At 54.1% G+C, this 22,375-nt stretch overlaps 1 protein-coding gene across 1 annotated transcript; it reads right to left on the reverse strand.

Moving 5' to 3' along the window:
- Window positions 1-1,312: 1,312 nt before the first annotated feature.
- LOC119564215 (immunoglobulin superfamily member 11) lies at window positions 1,313-18,939 on the reverse strand. The gene is given in 11 exon segments (XM_043535576.1): window positions 1,313-1,396; window positions 1,398-1,601; window positions 1,604-1,648; window positions 1,651-1,715; window positions 1,718-2,043; window positions 5,422-5,578; window positions 6,487-6,609; window positions 7,034-7,189; window positions 13,628-13,832; window positions 15,105-15,265; window positions 18,858-18,939. Coding segments are annotated over 11 exon segments (1,608 nt in total).
- Window positions 18,940-22,375: the final 3,436 nt, after the last annotated feature.

Raw genomic sequence — 22,375 nt, forward strand, 5'->3', positions numbered from 1 at the left:
AGAGCCCCTCTTTTGGAGGGTGACATTTGGGTTGCGGGGGCTAGAATGAAGAACACCAGGGGGCTGGGCTGGACCTCCTGAGCATTGGTGGAGTCGCTAAACCCCTGAGCGTCCAAGGGGAAGGGCGCAGAGTGGCCCGTTTACACTGGAGTTCTGGAGGTGTGACTTTCCCACAGCCCTTCTGAGGGGGAGGAGTGGGCTCAGTGTTGCTTATTGAATCTGCCTTGGGGGCCATGGGCTGTCCTGCAGGCAGCTGGTGGCTCTGGGCATGTGCCCACGGGTTGGCAAGCTTGGGGCCTGCTGCTGCTGTGGTGGGGTTAATGCCCAGTTCTGGTTTACGGTTAGATGGGACCTTACCCGTGCCTGTGATGCCGGGGGGGGGGGGGGGGGGGGCGCGGGGAGAGTGATGGCATCAGTGCACAGTGAGGCGCCTGTCTCTGCCACCCAACCGCCAAGGGTGGGGGGGGTAGTTGCCGTGCAGGCAGGCTCCGTGTGTTGCTGACTTGGGTACCAGAAGTGGGCTGGGCCCTTTAACTACGGGAAAACTCGGGCTCTTAGTGTGGACAGATCTCCTCAGCCCCTGCATGGGAGCCAGGCAGCAGCCAAGCATGCAACAGTAGCCAGTGTCCGGTCCTGGCGCATCCCTGGGGGGGGGAATAAAAAACATCCTTCAGACCCTCAACCCCCCTGAATGTTGGGGATCCCCTGCCGCCTCTGTTCTCTCCCTTGCCCCATGAGCAGACACCTCTCTTTTTTTTCCTCTGTGGTTTCATGCTTCCTGCCCCCTGCCTAGGGCCTAGGCATGGGGGCTACACTGGAAGTGGGGGTGCTCAGGATAAGATCTTCAGAAATGACCTGTGATGTAAGGGGCCCAGCTTGAGCCCCCTCAAAGGGGCAAGTTTCTAGGTGGTGCTGACCCTGGCCCTGGGAGAATCTGTCCCCTCTAAGGGGCTTAGTTCAGCCCTGAATCACCTGAGCATCTCCAGCCTTTACCCATGAATAACTGCGAGCCCGAGGCAGGGGATGCTCCGAACCCAAACAGCTCGTCCCCTTCCCTAGCCCGCCAGGCCTTGGGGCATTCAAGCCTGTCCACAGGGCCCCTCAGCAGTAGGGGGTGCTGCTCGGCAGACTGGGGGGCTGAGCTGTGGCCAGGGCACTGACACAGGGGCCAGGCAAGGATGCCACGGTGCAGGCCAGGTGAGGTCACTGCTCCCATCTGATCTGGCATTGGCAGCAGGCTTTGCGGAGGGGCACTGCCTGGCCAGATTGGGGGGGGGGGCTCCTGAAGCCGTGCGGGGGCAGCACAGGGAAGCTAATCCTGCCTCTGCCCAGCCTCTATGTGACCTGGGTGCTAGGCAGAAGCCTCCAGGGCTGCCACCTGCCTGGCCCCTGGGCTGCGGGGCTGGCCGGCTGCCTCCCCAGAGTGGGGCTATCCAGCGCGGGGGCTTTGCCCAAGGGAAAGGGCCTGGGGGCTGAGTGCCAAGAGACACGGGGCTGGCTTGGGGGGGGGGGGGGGTTGATGGCAGGGTGGGGCTGTCCAGAGCACCCACTGGAGCCAGGCAGGTGGGAGCAGCTTGGCCCAAGGCTGCTGCATGTGCACAAAGGCATGTGCCTGCCCAGGGAGACCTGGCTGCTGGCATCGCCCCCCCCCCCCCCCGGGGCAATTTCTGTGCCCATTGGACCTGCTGCCCCTAGACCAGGAATCCAGGGTGCTTGGGGGGAAGCGCCTTGGCTGGGGCTGGCTCTCGGTGGCACGAAGGGTGCCAGGCGGGCTCCTCCGACTGGCTGCCTGGCAGGGACTCCTCGGAGTGGCTGCTGCTGCTCCTCCTCCTGCCGTGGGGCACTGCCCATGCTGGCTGTCGCAGCCCCCTGGGCGGCGCTGCCTGACTCCCCTCACCCAGCCTGCGCTGGCAGTTAGCGTAGGTGGTGTTGGGGGTGGAGCTGGTGAAGACCCAGAGGGGCTTTGCAGCCTGGTTGGCCATGGGGATGTCGCTGGAGAGGGTCTTGGCCACAAGCAGATGCCTCGGTGAGAGGCTGTCGACTCTGGGGAGACATTGTGCACAGCAGCATCAGCCTCTGCCCTGGGCATGACGGCAGCATATAACCAGCGGGGCCCAGTGACTGGGAAGGGAAAACAAGGGACTGGAGGGGGGCAGTAGGGGCGCTGTGCTGTAGGGGGCAGGGTGAGGGGTGCTGTGCTGCAGGGGGCAGGTGCTGTGCTGTAAGGGGTTCAGTGGGGGCACTGTGCCCGAATTCCCCCTGCTTTTCAGCGGCCTGGACACATCTGCCTCACTTCCTGGCCTAAACAGCTGTGCAGTGTTGTGGCCTGTTAAAAGCCATCCGCCCTAGGACCCCTGCTAATCAAACCTGGACTGACCATCACCCCCGGCCCAGGATAGGCTCTCATCACTGGACGTCCCTCCCCCAGCTCTATCACGTCTTTCAAGGAGCAAGTCAAGGACTTGCTGGGGGTAAGCTCCTGGAGGCGCGTGGATGAGAATCGCCCGCCACCAGCCAGCGCCCCGTGCAGCACCTTGCCCCTCCTTCGCTTCAGAGTCATGCTGCCAAGGCTAGACAGCCCCAGCGTGACGCCGTCCGAGTCCTGGCTCGCACCAGCCAGAGCACCTCCCACAGCGATCCCTGAATCAGCAGCATTGGCACCCCCCACATGTGCCAAAATCACATCCCCCTTCCCCCCAAAAAAATCACAGCTGCTTCAAAACGGTGAGATTTCTCAAGCAAGCCCCTTTGTGCTCGCTCCCCTCCTGCCCGCTTCACATGGAGGATGCTCCCTTTAAATACCCACAAAGCACCCTCATCAGTCACCTCCAAAGCCCTCCACAAAACACTTGTCCCCGGCTGGCCTGCTGCTGGGTGGAGAGGACGGCCTGGCGTGCTGACCGGTGTCGTATGCCCCCATTGGTCTGTCGGGTGCCAGCTGTTGGCTCTTGGCTTATACTTTGTACCCCCCCAACCTCGCTCCCCTAGCACAGTACTGGGGTCATCACTGCTTGCAAGGGGAGAGCGCCCCCAATTAACACCCCACCCTGCTCCCTGCAGATTAGAAGCTCCTTGGGGAAGGGGGCCGTATTTTTGTTCTGTGTTTGTTCAGCACCTGACACCAAGGGGGCCTGGTCTAGGACTGGGGATCCCAGGTGCTACCGGAATACACCTAATAAGTAATGATAATAATAGAATTTTTTTTAAACCATCTGCATCAGGTTTTGTTCGTAGATTTTGAGCCATTCGGGGTCACATTTTCCAGCTTTTCTCCATGCCAGAAATTTACTTTTTTGCCCCAATGAAAGCTGAGCAGTGTCCCCTAAAAAATCACAGGACTCCGGCTGCTGGGGCTTTAAGAAAAACACATGTCATGAGCCTCACTTGGCAACACAGGGCAGAGGCTGCAAACAGCAGCAGGGAGGTAACTGAGCCATAGATGTTAAGGCCAGAGAAGGCCCAACTCTGACCATCTCGTCTGACCGCCTGCATGGTACAGGCCGGAGACACGCTCCCCCGCCTCCCGGAATCCTGCATCCAGCCTGTATCATTTGCTTTACCCCTGTTTGTTATTTGCTCTTCCTGTCCCTAGTGCATGTCTCAGCCAGGCCACTTCGCAAACAGTTCAACACAAAGTCAGGCAACACACTGAAATCCCAGAGCCAGGCTGATCCTGGCCAGCCTTCCACAGAAGGGGGAAGCAAAGACTTTAAACACTGGATTAAAAGCTGCTTTTGCCCCAGAGATTCCACCTGGGGAGCTCTCCCACCGTGAGGTGTAATCACAGTGTGTGTGTTTGTGTGTGCGTGTATTCACAAGCATGCACACAGCCCTTCACAGACACACTCCATAGCAGGACAGGCCACTGGGACAGGATTGTCACACCCGCTGTACTGAAGGGGAAACTGAGGCAAAAGGTGGGGAAACTGACTTGCCCAGAGTCACTAGCTCAGCGTTTCTCAAATGCGGCCACCAGTGGAGGTTTTTGCAGCCACGACAGCCTCCAAAGCATGGGTGGAGATTGACGGGGAGCAAAGCCCTCCCCTGCAGCCCCCAGCGGTTGCTCCGGAAGAGCCGTTGCCAAGGGCAGATGGCAGGGACTGGCACCGTGCACCACACAGCTCCTGGGGGCTCCAGGCAGCACCTCCGGAGACAGGTGGGACCAGCGTGCACGGTGCTGGAGGCAGCCCTTGGCAGCGGAGGCGGCTGCGGCCTTCGGTCGCCAGGGCATTCCCCTGGGAAGCTCCCCCGCTCCCGTCTGGCCGGGGCATAGAAAGCCTGGGACTCATCTTCCCCGGGGCCGGCTCTCGATGAAGGGCCGTGGGAGGCAGGGACAGAGAGACGGTTTGTCAGAGCAACCACCAGCAAGGGTTGGTGGCCACACTCTGAAGCCACCAAAAAGTGTGTTGTGAGAACCCCTGCACTAGCCGGTGGGAACCCAGGAGTCCTGGCTCCCCAGAGCAGGCTCCTTCCTGGACTCCTGCCTAGCTGCCAGGCTGTTGTTTAAATGAAAATCCAGACGACCGACTTTCCCAGGCACTCCCAGCAGGGATGGGCAGTACAGAGGCTCTGGTGCGATTTTTTTTTTCGCTGTCCATGGTAATACACAGACTGAGCGTGGAAAGCACTCTCAGCTCTTTGGTGTTTCCCGTGAAGTCCTGTGGTCGGGACACTCTGGGCTTTTGTTTTACAAAAAGGGCTGGTTTCAAGGAAAAGCCAGGAAATGTGCCCTCTAATGGCTCAGGAATCAGGAGGAAAAGAACCACACATTTATTATAAAAGCGCATATTTTTTTCGGACAATCTCAGGATTTTTGGAGCCTGACGTGTGAATTTCGATCCCTCTGGGTAGCCGATACGGCTCCAGCACCCCGAACCTATTGCCACTGCCTCCTGCACGGCGCTAAAGGATGTTACGACCACAGTGGAGCCAGACTTTCAAGAGCTCAGCCCTCCGCGTTTCTGAGCTCTTCTGAGACTGTCCCCCTAGGGGCCCAATTCTCATTTACTCGGGGTAACGGGGGCCTTTTTATGATGCTAGAGTGGGGTGTAGGGGCCCTAGTGTAAATGTGACTTAGGCCCTACATCGAGAATCACTTTACCCAGCACTGAAACGCAGCCACCTCTGGAGCAGTGCACAGCAGCCATTGTAATAGATGAGGTGCAAGGGGAAGTACCCCCAATCCGGCTGGTGCTGAAGAGGAGCCGTAGCGGGGCTCAGTCTAATCCCTTGTCTCTCGAAGAGCATCCATATTGCCCCCGCCCTTTTCCAAGACCTCTGAACCCCTGGAGATCAAGCAGCTACGTGCCCCTGTTGGAGTGGAGCTCACGCCTCCCCCTCCCCGCTTTGCTCTGCTTTCCTCTTTCCTTCTTTTCACCCCTCCTCTCATCCTCATTCCCCCCACCCATCCTTTGAGCTCACCTGATCTCATTGTATGAATCCTCCACTTCCTCCTCCGGCCACTTCCGCACACTCTGGTGGTGCAACCAGAGCACCAGGGCTAGGAGAGCCAGCAGCACCAGCCCCATGGTCAGGGTGATGGTGATGCCTGCCGCGATGCCCAGCGTGCCCTGCGGGGCTGAAATACACCAACAAGAGGTCACCAGCGGCTCGGCGGCCAATTGCTGCCCAGATGGTCAGGTGGCAGGGAAGGCGGATCGTGGTAGCAGGGGGTGCAGAGGAGCTGGACCGGCCAAAGCAGACGGCCCCAGTGCTGGATTTGTCAGCAGAGATGGGTGGGAATCGGATTTTCCGCAAGTTTGGAAAAAAATTTCCAGTGCAGAACGAAAATGAACAATTTCAACATTTCCCAGGCAATAAAATTCCGGAATAAAGACGCTGTTGGGTTAATCAAAATGTTTCCTTCCAATTTTGTTATTTAAAAAGGTTTCCTGTCCCCCCTACTACTGTACAAGGAAAGAAATCCTGAAACGGAACGTGGCTTTGAAATGAAAAGTCGAGACGGCCAACTTGGAGCGCCTTGCCCGTCTCCACATTTGCATCGTTTCATTTCCCAGAATGAAATAGAATCAAAATTGACGCATTTTGCTGTCAACAAATCAGCCCTTTCTGACAGAGAAACCTTCCCAAGGATCCTTTCCCACCAGGCCTGGCCGTTAGCCACAGGGATTTAGAGGCACAGAGATGCTGGCTTTGGGTGCGAGCATCTCCCCTCTTGGAGCTTCAGCCCCAAATGCAAGCTGCTCCGATCTGATCCAGGTTTAGTGAACCAGGGAAGGGCCCTACGCCAGGGACGGGGTGGGGTACTGTGGGCAGCTGTCTCCAGCGGGACATGCTCTGCCTCAAGCCATGGCCGGAGCACTTGGGCTGGCTTCACAGCTGGGACCAGTTTGGTGTCCGGGTAGCCAATCAGAGGGCTCATTTGGATCAAGCTCTCCAACTGGGCACCGGCACTGCTGAGTGTCCAATCAGTGCCCAGCGTTTGATGAGTGGGATCCAGTCCCCTCCCCGCCGGCCTTGACTCACCCAGGCGCACGCGAAGCTGGAGGGCGCAGGAGCTGGAGCCCAGCGCGTTGGAGGCCATGCAGCGGTACAGGCCCGAGGTGGCGGCCGTCAGGTTCTGCAGGGTCAGCAGGGCCCGGCGCGCCTCTGCCCCGCCAGCCGGAGAGCGAGGGGACAAACGAGAGAGCGTCAGCTGGGGAGCCGGGGATAGAACCCAGCTCCTTGGGGGGCCAAGGACATGGGCTAAGGGGACGGCTGCCCAGCCGGTGGTGGGACAAGACTCTTCTCCTCTCTGTGGGTCCAGCCACTAGACACCCCCCTCCCACTCCCCACTGGCTTCTTCTGCCATAGGATGCCCGTCACATGGCATCTGGCACACTCTGCCTGTCATGTGGCAGGTGCTACACGGTGCACGCCACTTTGCCCTGTGTGCACGACGTAGGCACTGTGGCACGCGACCCATGGCACAGGTACATGTGCGGCTCACACGCTCAGGGGTGGGTCCCTGATAATAAGACCCAGGCCCCACTCCATGCTGCACCCCTCCCCCACACCACACTGTTCCCAGTACCTGTGTAGCTCATCACCAGGGGCTGCTTGTCGGGGGGGATCTTCTCCCAGCTGAAGGTGGGGGCAGGCACGCCTTCCCGCACAGCACAGGACAGGCGGATGTCCCCCCCTTCCTCCCCACTCCCCTCGCTGGAGCACTCGGGGCTGGAGGGGGGCACTGCGGGGACACAGACCAGCACCCTGTCAGGGGGACCTGCTGTGGACAGGACAGTCTCTCCCCCCACCCCCGTCCCTCCAGGGCCCACGGGCTGCCCAGTGCCCACAGCAGCTACTGAGAGCCAGGGCCGGCTCTAGGTTTTGCCGCCCCAAACTCAGGTGGGCCTGGGGCTCGCAGGCGGCGCGGGAAGTGGAGGGAGCGACATCACCTTCTCCCAGCGCCAGCAGGGGCTTTCCTCCCTCCCCTGCCCGGCCGCACAGAGAAGCCCCGATATAAGGGGTGGCACAAGGCAGCGCAGCCCCAGCTCCCCGGCAGGACCTGCCCTCTCCTCCCCAGGTAGCGGCGGGGCCCTGGCAGCTCAGCATCCCGGGGCTGGGGCTTCCCCTTCCCGCTGCGGCCGGGGGTGCAGCGCCCTCGCCCCGTCTAAATGGCGCAGCTCCGAGAGCGCAACTGCCCCCCCCCCCAAAGGGTGGCCGGAACGCCGCCCCTGGAAACGTGCCATGCTTGCTTCGCTGGGGCCTAGAGCCGGTCCTGCTGAGAGCCCCGGGGTTGTGACGCTCAGTGAGAGAGCTGGGGGATGGGCTGGCCCAGCTAGAAACCAAGAGCCACTAGAGACCAAGAGGCTCAGGCACATGCACTCTAACACACACACACTGCACAGGGCACACACTCAGTGCACGTGCACTCTAACACACACACACTGCACAGGACACACACTCAGTGCACGTGCACTCTAACACACACACACTGCACAGGGCACACTCAGTGCACGTGCACTCTAACACACACACTGCACAGGGCACACACTCAGTGCACATGCACACTCTCTCTTACACACACACTGCACAGGGCACACACTCAGTGCACATGCACTCTAACACACACACACTGCACAGGGCACACACTCAGTGCACGTGCACTCTCTCTCTTACACACACACACTACACAGGGCACACACTCAGTGCACGTGCACACTCTTACACACACACACACTGCACAGGGCACACACTCAGTGCACGTGCACACTCTCTCTTACACACACACACACTGCACAGGGCACACACTCAGTGCACATGCACACTCTCTTACACACACACTACACAGGGCACACACTCAGTGCACGTGCACACTCTCTCTTACACACACACTGCACAGGGCACACACTCAGTGCACATGCACTCTCTTACACACACACACTGCACAGGACACAGTGCACATGCACTCTCTCTCTCACACACACACACAAACTGCACATGCACTCTCTAACACACACCCACTGCACAGGGCACACACAGTGCACATGCACTCTCTCTTACACACACACACTGCACAGGGCACACGCTCAGTGCACATGCACTCTCTCTCTCTCACACACACACACACACACAAACTGCATATGCACTCTCTAACACACAGACACACACTGCACAGGGCACGCACAGTGCACATGCACTCGCTCTTACACACACACACACTGCACAGGACACACACAGTGCACATGCACACTCTCTCTCACACACACACACACTGCACAGGGCACACACTCAGTGCACATGCACTCTCTCTCTTACACACACACACTGCACAGGACACACACTCAGTGCACATGAACTCTCTCTCCTACACACACACACACTGCACAGGACACACACATGCATATATACACTCAATACCTAGACAACACCCTCATGGTACAGACACACACACACCCCCAGCAGTCAGACCAAGGCACCACACACACCACTACGTGCTCACACACAGACCTTCCTCCCAGGTGCACACGTCACACTAAATCTCCTGCTAACACAGATCGTAACACAGAGGCACACAACAAAGTGTGCACACAACACAGACCCAGACAGCTGCTCAGATGTGTGCGCACACGCGGAGGCGCAAACACAGGCACATGCACCCACTGAGATAGGTGCACAAACACACACACACTAGCACTCACTCCCAGCCACACTGGGACACACACACACTCCATCCTCCCCCCCACACACACTCAGACACACACACCACAAGACTCAGACAGATACACACCCCCAATCTACACAGCAGGGGTGGCCCATCCATATAGGCGAACTAGGCGGTCGCCTAGGGTGCCAAGTTAAATGGGGCGCCAAGTTCGAGGAAAAAGTAAAAAAGAAAACAAAATGAAAAAGATGAAAAAAATACAAATAAAATACCGAAGATGTCATTATTTCTATTCCTGTGCGCGTACGGAGGGAATAGGAATGATAATTTATTTCTCTACATTTCTGATAATTTATTAATATGTCAAATCTTTTATTTACTGCAAAAATAAATAATATTTTAGTGACTTTTTTTTCAAGATGACCCACTCCACAATTTTGCTAAGCAGTAATTCAGCCACAATGAAACACACCCGCCAGTGGCAAGAGCTGCAATGCTTGTGACACCTAACTCGAACATACATCAAGGTCGCATCGCCAGAAATTCATGTAGAGCGGAGATCTCGCGAGTTGATACATGTCAAACGGTCATTTTAACACACGTCGCAGGTAGATGGTTAAGAATCGAGCGAATACTGTGGAAAATTGTGTTTCTTGGTGCCAAAGAATAAAGAATAACGTCTTTCAGCATTATAAATCCAAAATGTGAGTCTCTTTAAGCGTTATTAAACCTTAGCGTTATTATCGGGCTGGATAATTATGAACTTTTCTTTGTCATAACTGGTTCACACGTAATAAATAAGGGCCATAAAAGAAAAGTAACAGCGTTAAAGCTTAATAGACTACGAAAGTGATACTCCAAGCGGGTAACCGTGAGGAAGGGGATTACTTTCCAAACAACCGGTGTTGGCTTATAACGTCGAAAAAGGTCATTTTGTTTTCGTATAAACGCTGTAACTAATTGGTTTAATAGGTAAGTGAGTGTGTGTTACTAATCAGTGACCCTTTAAGCAGTGAAAAGACGTGTTGGGATGGCTGCAATGTGGTTTAAATCGTCAGCCATGTGGTATGTCAGCCATCCTTAACCCTACAATGCTTGCAGTCGGGAGCCCAGTACCTAACAATATTCAAAAGCCCCATGGCAGAAAGAGGAAAAAGAAAACCCTCAGGAGCTGAGTATCAGAAACGAAGAGCTGAGAAGGAAAAGGACCAAGCAAAACAGCAGGGATCCTCCCTGAAATATCTTCTCCGTAATCCAAATAAAGATGGAAACAGTTCACAGCATCCAGATGAAGGAATTTTATTTGGAGAGGAGGTTAGCTCACATCCACATGGAAGCAGTTTGGAACATCAAGATGCAGGTATATTACTTGAAGATGAGGGTAGCTCACATCCACAGAAAAGCAGTTTGGAAACTCAAGATGATGGAAACTTACTTATGCTTATGCTCAAATAAATTTGTTAGTCTCTAAGGTGCCACAAGTACTCCTTTTCTTTTTACTTCTAGATGAAGGCAGCTCACAGCATCAGACTGATATGGAAGTGGAGAAAATTCATTCACCTTCAGAGAGACATGCAGAAATTGAAGTAAATGAAGTAGAAGGAAGAAAGGATGAGGAAGTTACAAACAAGTTACAGTATGGGGACTCAGCTTCATGGCCCAGAGGTGATAACAATGTGCAGCAAATACTCGTGGAACATGGACCCGAACAAGTTCATGAATTTCCCTTCCCTCAGGATGGAAATAAAAGAAAATTCTCTGCTCAGCATTACAAGAGGAAACTCATTAATGGGGAAGAAATTCATCAAAACTGGTTATAATATTCAGTGTTGAAGGACTCTGTGTTTTGCTTTTGCTGCAAGTTGTTTAGAAATCAAGCAATTGGTACATCACTTACTGAAAATGGTTCGAAGGACTGGAAAAACATATCTTCAATTCTCTCTTCACGTGAAAGAAGTACAGAACATTTGGAATGTTTTCAAAATTGGAAAGAACTTGAATGACGATTGAAAAAAGGAAAAACTATCGATGAAGAAAATTTACATGTGATCAAGGAAAAAGGGGATTATTGGCAACTAATATTAGCGCGTCTGATTGCTTTAGTGAGAGTTCTCGGTGGGCAAAATTTAGCATTCTGTGGCCACGGTAGAAATTAAAAATTATACATTCCAGGTAATGGAAACTTTTAAAATTTGTTTGATCCGGTCATGAAGGAGCGTCTACGTAAAATAACTGATCATGAAACACAGGTTCATTACTTCGGAAAAAATAAGCAGAATGAACTGATTCAAATCCTAGCAAATGTCATTAAAAAGAAAATTGTAGAAGCTGACCATTCTGCAAAATACTTTTCAATAATACTGGACTGTACACCAGATGCGAGTCATGTTGAACAAATGACGATGATCATTCATTTTGTGGATATGGAAAAGTCTGCAGATGAAGATAATGTTGAAGTGCTCATAAAGGAACATTTTTTGGGTTTCGTACCACTGAAGGAGATGACTGGAGCATTTATGACTGAAACTATTCTACAAGAGCTTGAAACAATGTCATTATCTGTTGAAAACTTACGTGACCAAGGCTATGATAATGGGAGTAACGTGAAGGGTAAAGACAAAGGTGTGCAAAGGACAATGATGGAAATCAATCCTAGGGCCTTTTTCGTTCCTTGCAGTGCGCACTCTCTGAATTTGGTTGTCAATGATGCTGCTAGATGCTGTTTGGAGGCAACGTGTTTATGTGTTTTTCTCAGGCTCAACATGCCGTTGGGAGATTCTGACTTGCCATGTGAATTCTCTAACTGTGAAACCACTTAGTCAGACAAGATGGGAGAGTCACGTTGATGCTTTGAAGCCTCTTTGCTATGAACTTGGAAACATTTATGATGCCCCAATTGAAATTTCTGATTTCTTTACCGGATCATCTGGCAATACGGCACATTCAGATGCAGAAGCTCTTGCAAATGGCCTTTTCAAGTTCAAATTTGTGACTTCACTCATTTTGTGGTATAATATCCTTTTCGAGATTAACCTCACTAGTAACCTCACTAGCTTCAGGAAAAGAACTTGAACATACATTCTGCTATTCAAAAACTGCACCAAACTAAAAATATTCTGGAGGAATTCAGAAGTGATGAAGGGTTCAAAAGAACACTGGTAGATTCTCTCGAGCTTGCTGAAGAAATAGACATTCCGACAGAATTTGAACCAGAGCCAGTTTGCATTCGGCAAAAGGAACAGCAGCTTCGGTATGAAAGACGAGACACACCCATTCAGAACCCGAAACAAAGATTCAAAGTGAGTTTCTACTTCGCAGTCCTTGATATTGCTATTCACTCAGTTGACGAAAGATTTCAACAGATGCAGCAGCTAGAGTTACTATTTGGCTTTCTATAAGATATCCACAGCTTGCAAAAGAAAACAGCAAAACAGATAAGAGAATTTTGTATAAAACTGGTGTCGGCATTGACTCAGGAAAATTCAAAAGACATTGATGCTACAGATTTGTGTAGTGAGCTTCAGGCTTTCTCAAGACAACTTAAGAAACATTCCACTCCTAAAGAAGTACTGAAGTTTGTTTATGAAAATAAACTCACAGATAGTTTTCCAAACATTTTTATAGCTCTACGCATTCTTTTAACTTTGCCAGTTTCCATGGCTAGTGGGGAACGTAGCTTCTCAAAGCTAAAATTGATAAAAACATCTCTGCATTCAACGATGGTGCAAGAGAGACTTGTTGGACTTGCCACCATGTCAATAGAGCATGAAATAGCGGGAAAACTGGATCTAAAAGAACGAGTGACTGAATTTTCAAAACTTAAAGCAAGAAAAGTCATGTTTTAAGAGCACAGAGTGTTTTTATTGTAAATATTTTCTTATTTCTTTCTCTATTGGATGTGGTGGTAATGGCAGTTAAAGCAGGATAGCGTAATGGATGATTTTGGATTCGTAATAATAAATTAACATTTTTAATGCATTTTTATTTGAAATCAGACTGAAATATCATCTAGCTGCTATATAGAAATCTATTCTGAAAATTTCGTGTCTCTATTTTATCTGATCTCAGAAACAGTCAGACAGACGGACAGACGGACAAACCGAATAATTAAGCCTCTGTTTAAAAAAAAATGCTTAAAAAACATTAAAAGGAAAAAAGGAGCAAAATGTTTCCCAGTTTACCAAAAACCTCAGCCTGGATCTGCACTTGGGGTTTGGGGGCGCCAGTTGCTGGCAGCTAGTCTAGGGCCACCCCTGCTGCACAGACATACAGATAGAGACATACCAAGATCTGCACACACTCAGGCAGACCCACTCACACAACCACACCCCCAAGACTCATACACATACACACTCAGACACACACACCAAGAGCTACACACAGAGACAGACGGATACACCCCAAGACCTGCATGCACTTGGACACACACACACGGACATATTCAGACAAGCACCCAATAGACAGTGTAAAGGCAGGGATGCTGGGGGGGCGGGGCTTCTTCCCCATGAGGGCGAGACGTACCAAGCACGGTGAGCTGGATAACCCCGATGTTGGGCGTGTCCCTGTCGGGTGGGTTCATGACGCTGCACTGGTACGTCCCGCTGTCCGAGCTGCGCGTCTCGTTGAGGAAGATGGTGGCACTCTGGGCAGGCGGGAAGGCGAAGCCCACGCGGCCCGTGTACTGGGACAGACTCTCCACCACCTCTCCCTGCTCATAGGCCAGGACCTGGGGTGGAGGGGAAGGGAGGGAAGAACCCAGCCATGAGCCAGAGACATCTCCCCTTGCTTCCCTCATTGAGCACAGGGCACTTCCATTGCACTCGCAGAGGCAGTGTGGGCCAGTGGACAAAGCATTGGGCTGGGAGCTAGGAGTGCCTATGTCAAATCCCACTGCTGCCACCAACTAGCTGGGCTAGGTCAATCGATGGCTATTAGCCAAGATGATCAGGGACACAACCCCATGCTCTGGGGCTCACTCGATAAGTGCCCTGTTCCGTTCATTCCCTCTGAAGCACCTGGCAGTAGCCACTGTCAGAACACAGGATACTGGGCTAGCCGGACCATTGGTCTGACCCAGAGTGGCCGTTTGTATGTTCTTATACCCGGAGGGGCTAGTGTCAAGCCCAGTGTCAGCAGGAGCAGGGCTGGGCCTACTGCAGAGGAACAGGCACGGCCCTTGGGGAGGAAGCCCAACTGGGGTCTGTTCAAGGATGCATCCTAGGGTGGTGCTGCCAGGCAGCACCTTTGCCCCAGCACTGCCTTCCCCCTCATGACGGGGAGAGGGGGCTGCTTTTAAAGTTACTCTTTAGGTTAGTGGCCTGAAAGAGGAGGCCAGGCTGTGATCTGCAGTATGAGAGAGGGGCAGGTGGCTCATTGCCCTCTCCATATAATGCTCCTAAGCAGCTATGCAGCAGTACCCCATGGGGGCAGGGCAGAGCAGGGGAGGGGAGCAGAACTCCCCCATGACTCCTTAGCGAGCTCCACCCTGAAATCTGCCTCATTGTTCTATCCAGACAGTGTGCCTGCAGCTGCTGCTATTATTCCTGTGTGTCAACACCTTGCGAAACTGTTAGCGTCACTAGTATCCTGCAGCAAGGAGTTCCACAGGTTAATGGTGCCCCAGTTTTGAGAAATTGCACAGCGCACTCACAACAGCTCCTCTCTCCTGCGATGCCTGCAAAACTCTGCCATTTGACAGCAGCTGGTGAACTCGGATTGCTGTTTACTGGGCATCTCAAGTTCATTTGACCTTGTATGTTGATCTCCCCTGCTTCCGCCCCCCCCCCCCCCCCCCCCGCCCATGGCTTTCACGCCCCCTCTCTTCCATTGCTTTCTCCCACCAGTTTTGTCTGGCCACCATCCTAGGCTGTGAGCTTTCTGGGCAGGGACAGTGCGCAACATCCTAGGGCCCCGATCCCTGACTGGGGCCTTGATCCCTGACTATACCAAAGCTAACCGCCCTCCAGCAATGGAATGAAAAGGGCCATGCTCCACGAACCTGCTGGGGGCGGTTTGGCTCCACCAGCGGGGTGACCGTCCAGATGATGTTGAGGCGACTCAGAGAGGCCGTGGTGTGGAAGTTGCAAGGCAGAAGTGTGTTCCCACCCCTCGCCACCTGGATGCTGGCAGCGCCCACCGACACCTTCACTGCGCCCACCGCTGGAAAAGGCACAACGGGTGGAATGAGGAGGGAGGATCCTGGCAATGAAAGCTGGGAGCCTGGCCAAGATTCAGAGCCAGAGGAGTGAAAACCAGACAAGCTCCCCCAGCCAGGATGGCTGCCAGCTAATGATGGCTGCCAGGGCTAATGACCTGTGTGGCTGAAACAGCGAGGTCCCACAGAAAGGGGCTGGAACAGCCTCCACCCTCCGGTGTGAGGGCACCCGACACCCCCGAGCAGTGGGTGAGGCTGGCACAGCCTAGAACTGGACACAGGAACGGTTCCTGGCCATGCTGGGCCAGAACAATTCTAGCATCCGGCCTGCGCCAGCCCAGTGCTTGTTACCGTGAGGACTGTCAAAGCGATCCCGCAACAAAGGGTCCATGTAAAGCTCCATTCCCCATTTGCCTGCATTAGCCACCCAGCTTCCCAGAGACGCAGCTCTCACCCACGCAGGGTCCCCCCGGGCAGAGCTGGGCGTTACATGGGGCCTAGCGGTACGTGGGGCCCATCCCCGGTTGCCGAGGGGGAATTTCACCCTGGCTGAATCTTTGCTCCAACCTTGGGAACTCGGGAGCAGCTGAAGAAACCGTGAGGAAGAGAAAGTCAGGGCTGAGGCTGGGCCAATTGCAGGGAAACCGAAATAGCCCAAGGCTGGCTAGGGGATTCCCAAGCCAGAGCGACCAGGCTGTCCCAAAGCCACACGCAAGGGGCAGCCGCGCACAAGAGAGTTGGGGCACGATTTCGGGACTGAGGAGTTGGAATACATCTGGAGCAGCAGTCCATGTGTCTGTCTGGCTTGCGCCAGGCAACTATGTTTTGCCAATTCATTTTGCCAATGAACCATCAATAGTAATTAGTCCCACTCGGTAATTAACATGGATTTATCTCCTGTCCTGCCTCCCTCCCAGCTTGGCTGGGTTAACCCCTTCGGGGCCGGAGGCGCGATTTGGAGCCCAGTCACCCATCAGCTCCAGCCCGCTTAACCTGCTCCAGGCTGGGAATCTCAGCTGGATGCAGGAGATGGGGGGCTGAACAATGGGGCACTGTCCTGCAGTGGGGGGGGGGGGGGGGGGGGAGATTGTTGTGGTCACTTGCTCCAGGGAACTGCACAAAGTGGGAACCATCTGCCTGCCCTATTCCCATGCCAGATAATTAAGGGAGGCATGGGGGGAAGGGGGGGAATGACAACTCCTCAGGGTAATTGGCACTAATTAGGAAGCGCTGTGTGAGGGGCCATGGGACAGGCAGCCGCAGCGATGCCATGTCTGAGGGGCCTTGGCCTGTTCACTAAGGTGCCCACTGGCTAAGACAGCCCCTCCCCAGCACAGTGCAGCAAACACCAGCACTGGGCCCATAAAGGCAGCCTGGAAAGATCGCCCCCCCCTCCCCATGTGAGGTTCCTGTCCATTCCAGGTGGGAGCAATAGAGGCCTCCATGTGAAAGACCGTGCTGCCTCAGAGCCCTTAGCCCCAAGGATCTCCAAGCGCTTCCCAGACAGCTGCACACAGGGGGAGGCTTGCCGGCCCATGTGACAGACGGGGATGCTCAGGGAAGGGAAAGCGACTCGCCCACAAGCCGGGACTAGAACCCAGGCACCCTGAGTGACCCGGCTGTGCCTTAACCGCTATTCCACACTGCCCTCCCCTCCAGTGTCCATAAAGGGCGCTCCGCTGGGCTTCCAGTCAGCTGGGCTCCCGCCCCTCCCCAGCCCATTGGTCATCTCCAGCCCCCTGGTGCTCCTTGGCGTGTTGCTGGGAGATGGGTTTGTGGTTGGCCACACACCCGTGGGGGTGCCATCAACACCCCCTCTCCCTCCCTATGCCAGCAGCCCTGAACAAAGAAACCTCTCAGCCTAGAAAAGGCCACTGCACGGCGGCAGCTCTAAGGCGCCAGGCAGGTGTGATGGACGGACCGTGATTTAGCCTGGTAACACAAGGCAGTGATGCAGATCTGCCACTTGGAGGGCTCAAAGGGTAACTGATATGTGGGAAACTGAGGCACATGGTGATTACATGAATTGCCCACGTTAACACAAGGGGGTAAGAAAGAGGTGAGAATACAACCCAGGAGTCCAGATTTGTAGTCTGCCCTGCTCTCAGACTCCCCTCCCCTCCTAGGGCTGGAAATAGAACCCAGGAGTCCAGGTGCTCAGCCCACCCCTCCCCCGCCCCGCTCTAACCACTAGGTGACTCCCCTCCCAGAGCTGGGAATAGAACCCAGGAATCCTGACTCCCAGCCCCTCCCCCGCTGCTGCTCTAACCAATAGTCACGCTGCCCCCTCTGAGGGCCCTGGGTGACCGTTGCAGTGCAAAGGACACCATGCCGTGCTGCCCAGACTATGAGAATGAGGCAGGAAAATTGAGGACGATCGAGATCTTTGATTTTCTGGGGAATCGTTCTCTGGGGGAGCAGACACTGGGAGTTCGTCTACGCTGCAAAGAAAATCCCACGGTGCCGAGCCTCCGAGGCTGGGTTAATGGACGTGGGCTTGCAGGGTGAAATTCAGCAGCACAGACAATCCCCCTCGGGCTGGAGCCTGGGCTCTGGAACTCAGCTAGGGGGAGAGTCTGGAAGCCTCGGCTCCAGGCCGAGTGGGAACGTCCGTCCACGCTGCTGTTTTCAGCCCCACAGCCAGAGCCCTGCAGGCCCGAGTCCATTGACTCTGCCTCTGAGACGCAGCGACAGGGGGTTTCTTAGTAGTGTAGACGCACCTGGCGGCGCTTTTATCTGTGGACCTTATCTGGCCCCTGTCACCGCAATGTCTAAGCACCGCACCTTCTGCAACGTATTTATCTTCCCACGCCTCCGTGTGGCAGGGCCACTATCCCCATTGCACACAGGGGAAACTGAGGCACAGGAAGCTAAGCAACTTACCCCAGGTCACACAAAAAGTCTGTGGCAAAGCCGGGACTAGCACCCAGGTCTCCTAGGTTTTAGCCTGGTGCCCTAATCTCTGGGCCAGCTGGGCACAACCAGCCCCTCACAGTGTATTATTCCCACTTGGCACTGGCATCCAGGATGCCACTGCACATCGGACAGCAGTTCCCAGAGGTCTCACCTCTCTGACCCCACCGGGGCACCCTGTGCCACCCTCTGCTCACCTGCGACACCTTTGCTCATGCCTCTTGAAAGCGTTAACCCAGAGCTCCCTCGCATCAGGCGGCCGAGGGGAAGAGACAGAGCTCTTTGCATGGTGCTGCAGGGATCCCTGGCTGTGGGCATGGGGGAGGGGGTTTGAAAGATCTGGGATTGGCACCTAGCTCTAGGACTTCCATTCCATGTCTCTTCCCGGCGCCCAGCCCCCGAGGCTGACCCCCCCACCCCAACCGCTGGGCGAAACCTCTTCTGTCCAGCCCCTGGCTGCCCTGCTCACCCCACTGAGCGCAGTCTGCAGGGGCTTTGACCCGAGTAGTGATCGGGCCCAGAAGGGGCAGGAGGTGAATGTGTGGAGTCACCATCCCGGCCAGGGGAGGAATTGTCCCCTCTCCCTTGTCCCATCTGGTTTCCCTTTTGTTCTTTTCCATGTTCTCTCGCTCCCTCTGGGTGACTCCCCTTGTGCCCCCAGCCTTGCCCCCCCCCGCAGGGTACCTGACAGGTAGCAGTGGAGAAGCCACAGGCTGGTGGGGGCGATGGGGTGGCTGCGGGGTCTGGTCCTCTCCCTCGGGGCCATGGCTGTGGTATTTAGCTCAGCGAGTCCATCCCATGCTGCGCTCGGTTCCCTGCCGGCTGCCTCGCTCTGTCCGTTCCCTTCTGAACTCGTCTTTAGTCCCCTCCCTCTCCCCGAATCCAAGGCATAGCTCAATGGAAATGAGCACAGGCGGCGGTGCCCCCCCGCCCCCGCTTCTCAGGCAAGCTGCCAAGGCCCAGTTCCCTCCCCCCCCATTTTAATGGGGAGTCACTAACACCTTGCAGAAAGAGAACAGGGACAGTTACTGCCAGAGTGGAGCACAGCAGGGGCCCATCTAGCCCGGTATCCTGCCTCCAGGCCAGCGCCAGCATGGAAGAGACCCCAGGATAACCTGCTGCAAGGGAAGTTTCCTCCTGACCCGCCCCTGTAACAGCCATCTCATGAGTCCCTCCGTATAGGACCCAGGGCCCTGTCAATGTGGATTTAAGGTGCCAGCACCAGGGTCTTTCAGGCCATCCCACCGTCCCCCTAGACCGCAGGGAACCCCCCTAGGGATGACTTTCCTTCGATCAGGCCATTCCTGACCTCCCCGCTGAGGATGCCAGTGTGGGGGACACTCAGTGCCAGCTGCAAGGGTGGTTTTTGTCAGGGGAGCTCCTCAGACATGGAGGTGAAATGCTCGGCATCCCATTCCCAATTCTCCAGGCCGAACTCTGGCGTATGTGTTCGATAACTCACCAGGGGTCACAGAATCATAGAATATCGGGGTTGGAAGGGACCTCAGGAGGTCATCTAGTCCAACCCCCTGCTCAAAGCAGGACCACTCCCCAACTAAAGCATCCCAGCCAGGACTTTGTCAAGCCTGACCTTAAAAACTTCTAAGGAAGGAGATTCCACCACCTCCCTAGGTAATGCATTCCAGTGTTTCACCACCCTCCTAGTGAAAAAGTCTTTCCTAATATCCAACCTAAACCTCCCCCACTGCAACTTGAGACCATTACTCCTCGTTCTGTCATCTGCTACCATTGAGAACAGTCTAGATCCATCCTCTTTGGAACCCCCTTTCAGGTAGTTGAAAGCAGCTATCAAATCCCCCCTCATTCTTCTCTTCCGCAGACTAAACAATCCCAGTTCCCTCAGCCTCTCCTCATAATTCATGTGTTCCAGTCCCGTAATCTTTTTGTTGCCATCCGCTGGACGCTTTCCAATTTTTCCACATCCTTCTTGTACTGTGGGGCCCAAAACTGGACACAGTACTCCAGATGAGGTATAGAGGGGAACGTCGAATAGAGGGGAACGATCACATCCCATGATCTGCCGGCAATGCCCCTACTTATACAACCCAAGATGCCGTTAGCCTTCTTGGCAACAAGGGCACACTGTTGACTCATATCCAGCTTCTCGTCCACTGTAACCCCTAGGTCCTTTTCTGCAGAACTGCTGCCGAGCCACTAGGTCCCTAGTTTGTAGCAGTGCATGGGATTCTTTCTTCCTAAATGCAGGACTCTGCACTTGTCCTTGTTGAACCTCATCAGATTTCTTTTGGCCCAATTCTCTAATTTGTCTAGGGCCCTCTGTATCCTATGCCTACCCTCCAGCGTATCTACCTCTTCTCCCAGTTTAGTGTCATCTGCAAACTTGCCGAGGAAGAGGAAGGGTCAGCAGCAGCGTTTGAACCCCTGCACCCTTCAGCCTCTCCCACTTGAGTTTTTTACTGGCAGCGGTAGTAAGCTGTTATCCTGCATATGGAACAGCCACTAGAGGGGGACATGACCCATGCTTCATAGGTGTGCGTTCCACCACCCACAGCAGAGAAGCACTTTAAGTACCCTGCTACCATAGGTACCAACTTTCCAATGTTCTGGGAAGTACTCGACCCCTGGCTCTGCCCCAGGCCCTGCCCCCACTCAATGCCTTCCCCCCAGACCCCTCCTGCCTCTTCCCACCCCTGCCCTGCTCCTATCTCTTCCCGCCCTGTTTCGTCCCTCCCCTGAGCACACCGTGTCCTCACTCTTCCCCATCCCCCCTCAGAGCCTCCTGCACACCGCAAAACAGCTGATTGTGGCGGGTGGGAGGCTCGGTGAAGTGCTGATTGGCAGGGCCCACTGGTGGGAAGGGGGAGGTTTTGATAGGGGGGCTGCCCCATTTTTTCCCCATGAGTGCTCCAGCCCCGGAGCACCCATGGAGTCGGTGCCTATGCCTGCTACAGTTAAAGCAGTTCAACGTTTGGGTACAGACAAGGCCTAACTGTGACTTGACCCAACATTTATCAGTGTCTGGATTAGCATTTAGCGAACACTGGAGTAAAAATTCTAGTGTATACTTAACTTTAGTGTTACCTGTCAGCTCTGTGCTCTTGGGGAACCAGGGTGCAGTATCCAGCCTGTCTGACTCATGAAGGACACCCCCACCCACAGCCTCTGCTTGAACCAAAACCGATCAGAAGAAAAACTGAAAAGGCCGTGGGAGACTCACCTAAACCCCTGGGACAAGGGTGACAGGATTAAGGCTACTCCCTTAGCCTCATTTGCATTAAAAATGGGACAGGGAGGCATCCCTATTAGCATACAGAATGGAGAACAGAAATTCCAAGGCAAGAACCGCACTGAACTCTGGGACCAGAAAAGCAAGGAAGCACTGCATGATGGGGGATCTCTGCTCCAGGTGTTAATGAACCCATGCCCGCACACACCCAGCTCAGCAGTTATCAGACCAATTCTAGTAATAAATCCTTTATTGGTATCCAAAATACTGAAGCTGCCTAATTGCATTGTGAGCTCCCTGGAAGGAACACTGCCCATAGCCAGGAATGAGTAGTTCCTATTGTCTACCCTGAACAAAACAACTCTGGCATACTCTCTTGAGCCATCAGTTTACCCATAAACAAATCTAGTGTTCTCCCTTGAACCATTGTTCTTTCCCTACAAAAACCCCGACCCACGCTGAAGTAAGTGTTCTGATGCCTGGATCCAAAATCTGCATCAGTTCCACTGGGACTTCATCTTCTCCTGACTGATCGTGCTGGGGGCTCTGCCTGTCTCCAGCACTCTGGACCCTCAGCTACTACCACCACCTGGGACCCCCGATCGATTCAAGCTTCACGGAGTGGTCAGAACCCAGCTCTCTCTCGCTCTCTCTCTAGGTGTAGCCTTCTGACCCTGACGTGTGTGATCAGTTATAGTTTTCTAAACATGACTTGTATAATCAACTGTAAGTTAGATTTAATATTATAACTGTTTTGTTTGGGAAAAAAAAAAAGGAGGACTTGTGGCACCTTAGAGACTATCAAATTTATTTGAGCATAAGCTTTCGTGAGCTACAGCAAATACAGACTAACACGGCTGCTGCTCTGAAACCTGTTTTGTTTGGCTCACCTTGTATGGATATCACCTGGCAATAAATAACTTTCATTATTAAGCTGGTTGCTTCTCTCTCTCCCTCCTCGTGGGTGTTTTTTGGTTTCCTCATTCACTCTGCA

This window comes from Chelonia mydas, chromosome 24, assembly GCF_015237465.2.
Source record: "Chelonia mydas isolate rCheMyd1 chromosome 24, rCheMyd1.pri.v2, whole genome shotgun sequence".
NCBI lineage: Eukaryota > Metazoa > Chordata > Testudines > Cheloniidae > Chelonia > Chelonia mydas.